The sequence below is a fragment of the Camelina sativa genome, chromosome 20 (genome assembly GCF_000633955.1).
Source record: "Camelina sativa cultivar DH55 chromosome 20, Cs, whole genome shotgun sequence".
NCBI classification, from domain to species: Eukaryota; Viridiplantae; Streptophyta; class Magnoliopsida; order Brassicales; family Brassicaceae; genus Camelina; species Camelina sativa.
This window is the reverse complement of record NC_025704.1, coordinates 2,045,007-2,048,800: the sequence shown is the minus strand read 5'-3', so window position 1 is coordinate 2,048,800 and position 3,794 is coordinate 2,045,007. Positions and strand designations below refer to the sequence as shown.

The 3,794-nt window shown below is 43.6% G+C and overlaps 2 protein-coding genes across 3 annotated transcripts in view; one reads left to right on the top strand and one right to left on the bottom strand.

Annotated features, from left to right (window-relative positions):
* LOC104768712 (probable leucine-rich repeat receptor-like protein kinase At5g05160) overlaps nucleotides 1-3,788 on the bottom strand; it is a 5,917-nt gene extending 2,129 nt beyond the window's left edge. Inside the window, exons 1-2 of one of the 2 annotated variants that reach the window (XM_010492745.2) lie at nucleotides 2,464-3,788; nucleotides 2,091-2,372 (exon numbers count right to left, since the gene is read on the bottom strand). In XM_010492745.2, the coding sequence (XP_010491047.1) occupies nucleotides 2,091-2,372; nucleotides 2,464-3,757 (1,576 nt within the window). In that variant the 5' untranslated portion in view covers nucleotides 3,758-3,788. Of the gene's footprint in view, nucleotides 1-1,589; nucleotides 2,373-2,463 lie in introns of those variants that run through there. The other variant, XM_019242165.1, reaches the window with a different exon arrangement.
* On the top strand, nucleotides 7-1,395 carry LOC104768711 (cellulose synthase A catalytic subunit 3 [UDP-forming]-like). The gene is made up of 3 exons (XM_010492743.2): nucleotides 7-135; nucleotides 232-582; nucleotides 758-1,395. The coding sequence occupies exons 1-3, from the start codon at nucleotides 28-30 to the stop codon at nucleotides 1,340-1,342; spliced, it is 1,044 nt and encodes a 347-aa protein (XP_010491045.1). The 5' UTR covers nucleotides 7-27; the 3' UTR covers nucleotides 1,343-1,395.

Below are 3,794 nucleotides of genomic sequence, written 5' to 3'. Positions count from 1 at the left end.
TCTGCTGTTTTTGTTGCTTCTACCCTTATGGAAAATGGGGGTGTTCCTCCTTCAGCAACTCCAGAAAACCTTCTCAAAGAGGCTATTCATGTAATTAGTTGTGGTTATGAGGATAAGTCAGATTGGGGAATGGAGGTATGTCTCATTTTTAACTCCTACATGCAACTGCAATGTTCTGACATGTCCACTTTGACACTCACTTTGTTTGTATCATCCGCTGTCTTTCTTCAGATTGGATGGATCTATGGTTCTGTGACAGAAGATATTTTGACTGGGTTCAAAATGCACGCCCGTGGATGGCGATCCATTTACTGTATGCCAAAGCTTCCGGCTTTCAAGGGGTCTGCTCCTATCAATCTTTCAGACCGTCTGAACCAAGTGCTGAGGTGGGCTTTAGGTTCAGTTGAGATTCTCTTCAGTCGGCATTGTCCTATATGGTATGGTTACAATGGGAGGCTGAAATTTCTTGAGAGGTTTGCATATGTGAACACAACCATCTACCCAATCACCTCCATTCCTCTTCTCTTGTATTGCACATTGCCTGCAGTTTGTCTCTTCACCAACCAGTTTATTATTCCTCAGGTTCGACACCTCTCTCTCTCTCTCTCTCTCTCTCTCTATCTTTAGAACGAACCCTAATTACGTTCTGTTTTATGTGAAACCATGTGTTGTGTTTGTCAACGATTCGTGAGATGTAAAATGAAGAGATTTTTGGTTTCAAAACCTGATCCGCTGGTGTATTGTTACTCTTTTGCAGATTAGTAACATTGCAAGTATATGGTTTCTGTCACTCTTTCTCTCCATTTTTGCCACGGGTATCCTAGAAATGAGGTGGAGTGGTGTAGGCATAGACGAATGGTGGAGAAACGAGCAGTTTTGGGTCATTGGTGGAGTATCTGCTCACTTATTCGCCGTGGTTCAAGGTCTCCTCAAAGTCCTTGCCGGTATTGACACAAACTTCACAGTCACCTCAAAAGCTTCAGATGAAGACGGAGACTTTGCCGAGCTCTACCTGTTCAAATGGACAACGCTTCTGATTCCACCAACAACGCTGCTCATTGTGAACCTCGTGGGAGTTGTTGCAGGAGTCTCTTATGCTATCAACAGTGGATACCAATCATGGGGACCACTCTTTGGTAAGTTGTTCTTTGCCTTCTGGGTGATTGTTCACTTGTACCCTTTCCTCAAGGGTTTGATGGGTCGTCAGAACCGGACTCCTACCATTGTTGTGGTCTGGTCTGTTCTCTTGGCTTCCATCTTCTCGCTGTTGTGGGTTAGGATTGACCCCTTCACTAGCCGAGTCACTGGCCCGGACATTCTGGAATGTGGAATCAACTGCTGAGAAGTGAGCAAATATTTACCTGTTTTGAGTAAAAAAAAACAGAATTTAAATTATTTTTCATTGTTTTATTTGTTCACTTTTTATTTTTGTTGTTTGTATTGTCTGTCCGTTCTTCTCTCGTGGTGTCGTAATTTTATGTGTAGAATATTTTACTATAGTTAATTTGAAAAGATGATATAATTAAAGTGAAAACGAATATTGTTTTTTCTTGTTTCTTTGACTAATGACGAAAAGACAAGCATTAATCTAAGATAAAAAGCGAAATTATTTATAACAAAAAATCAAAGAGATTCAAATTCACAGGACGAGAATTTGATCACGACGCACTAAACTACGATACAAAGTAAAGTACATCATTCAATAAGACAGAAGTGGAATTGATAACTTTTGGTAGGAATGAGAAATCATTCAGAGACATTCGAAGTAGCCTCTGAGGACGTTCTGTTTTGCTGTAACTGCTGCATCGGATCAGATCTGCTCACATCTTCAATCATCCTCGCAACCTCTTCCATCTTTGGCCTCGACTCTGGATTCCTTGCGACACAGGCCAACGCAAGCTGAAGCATCTGAACCATCTCCTCTTCAATGTTCTGAAACTTCAAGAGCTCCACATCGAAAACCTCTGCTGTCCACTCTTCCCTCACAACAGACCGAACCCATCTCGGAAGATCAATGACCACACGCTCATCCTCAAGACCAGGCTGAGTTAAAGGTGTCTTCCCAGTTAGCATTTCGAGAATCACCACACCAAAGCTATAAACGTCAGATCTTTGACTGACTCTCTTCGTCTCAATCACCTCTGGAGCATTGTAGCCGATGGTTCGCGGTGTGTGAGTTGGGAGGTTAAAGAGTGTGACTAAAGATGTGTCGGAGAGACATGGCTCAAGGTCTTCAGTGAGAAGTATGTTGGACGATTTTATGTCTCCGTGAACAAATTTCAAAGAGTGAAGGTAAGAGATTGCTTTTGAAGTCCCTGCCGCGATCTTCATCCGCGTTTCCCAGTCTACTCCTCTGACTCCTCCTCTGTTTCCTGTCCGATAAAAAAAGAACCACCACGTTTCGTGACCTACAAGCTTTAAATTACAAAAAGAAAGTTAGGGTTTGACTTCCTAATGACTCACCGTGTAAGATCCCAGACAAGCTTCCTTGCGTCATATACTTGTAGACCAATAGCTTCTCATCTTTCGAATAGTAATAAGCAAGAAGCGGTACAAAATTCGGATGCTGGTTAATCTTCCCAACAACCTCCATTTGTTGTTCAAACTCTTTCTTGCTTGCCACGACTTCTCTTAAACGTTTCACCACAACCGCGGTTGTATCCTCAAGCACGGCTTTGTAGGCCGTTCCGAAACTCCCTCTACCAAGAACTTCAGCAGAAGCTTTCAAGAGATCCTCAAGGTCAAAATTGTGATTGCATCTTTCAAAGAAGAAGAGCTTGTTCTTCTCTGGATCTTGAACTCCGCTTCCGAAGTCCTGCGGTTTTTTGCTATTCACTCCACTCATCTGCGTTCTCCCTCCTTCGCCGCCATCTTCTGTCTTCGTCTTCTTCAACAGACAAACCAAGAAAACAGTTGCAAGGAGAAGAACGGCTAGAGAGCATCCGACTATAATGGCGATTATATAAGCCTTGCTCTGTCTCTTCCTGACAGGATGCAGATTCTCTAACAACGGTCTTGGAAAGCTTGAAGATGGAGACATGGCTTCTCCTGAACATGGGTTCAGAGGTGGACCACATAGTAATGAGTTTCCAATGAAAGAATTTTCCGGCGAGCCCTTGAGATGCTCAGGGATGGGTCCACTCAAGTTGTTATAGCTCAAATTTACAACTTTTACACTCGGGAGATGACCAAGAGAATCAATGGGACCATCAAAAGAGTTGTTCTGAAGGTACAATACAGTGATCTGAGACAAGTTCCGTAGATCGGAAGGAATCTTACCGGAGAAAGAGTTATAAGACAAGTCCAAGACAAAAAGCTGAGTGGAGATCGACGGCAAAGAATTAGTGAGTTCGCCAGAGAAGTTGTTGTGTTGGAGGTAAAGGTATTGAAGAGAAGGGAGTGAGAGTATATCGGAAGGTAAAGTTCCAAAGAGAGAGTTGGATCTGAGGCTAAGGATTTGAAGAGCGTCTAGTTTGCCTAATGTAGCAGGAGGGACTGAGCCGTAGAGTCCAACACCGGGAAGACGAACAGCTACAACGCGGCTGGTGCGGTTGGTGTCATCGCAGGTGATGCCGATCCATGAGGTACAGAGAGAAAGGTTCTTGTTCCAGTTGAGTTTTGGTGGGTGTGGGACTGATGCTGCAAAGTTGAGAAGGGCTTGTTCGTCTGATGCTAAATCTGCTGAAGCCAAAACAGCTGTTGCAGCGAGTAAGAGAAAGCAGGAGGCAGCGGCGAAGGCGGTGTGAGAAGAGGTCATGGTTGAGCTATTTTGGTAACTCACTCCATGAGATGAT

Excerpts from the sequence above, each read along its gene's own strand:
- LOC104768711 (XM_010492743.2), top strand. The coding sequence starts at position 28 with ATGGAAAATGGGGGTGTTCCTCCTTCAGCAACTCCAGAAAACCTTCTC. Across the intron at positions 136-231 it reads AGTCAGATTGGGGAATGGAG|ATTGGATGGATCTATGGTTC; the intron begins GTATGTCTCATT and ends GTCTTTCTTCAG. Across the intron at positions 583-757 it reads ACCAGTTTATTATTCCTCAG|ATTAGTAACATTGCAAGTAT; the intron begins GTTCGACACCTC and ends ACTCTTTTGCAG.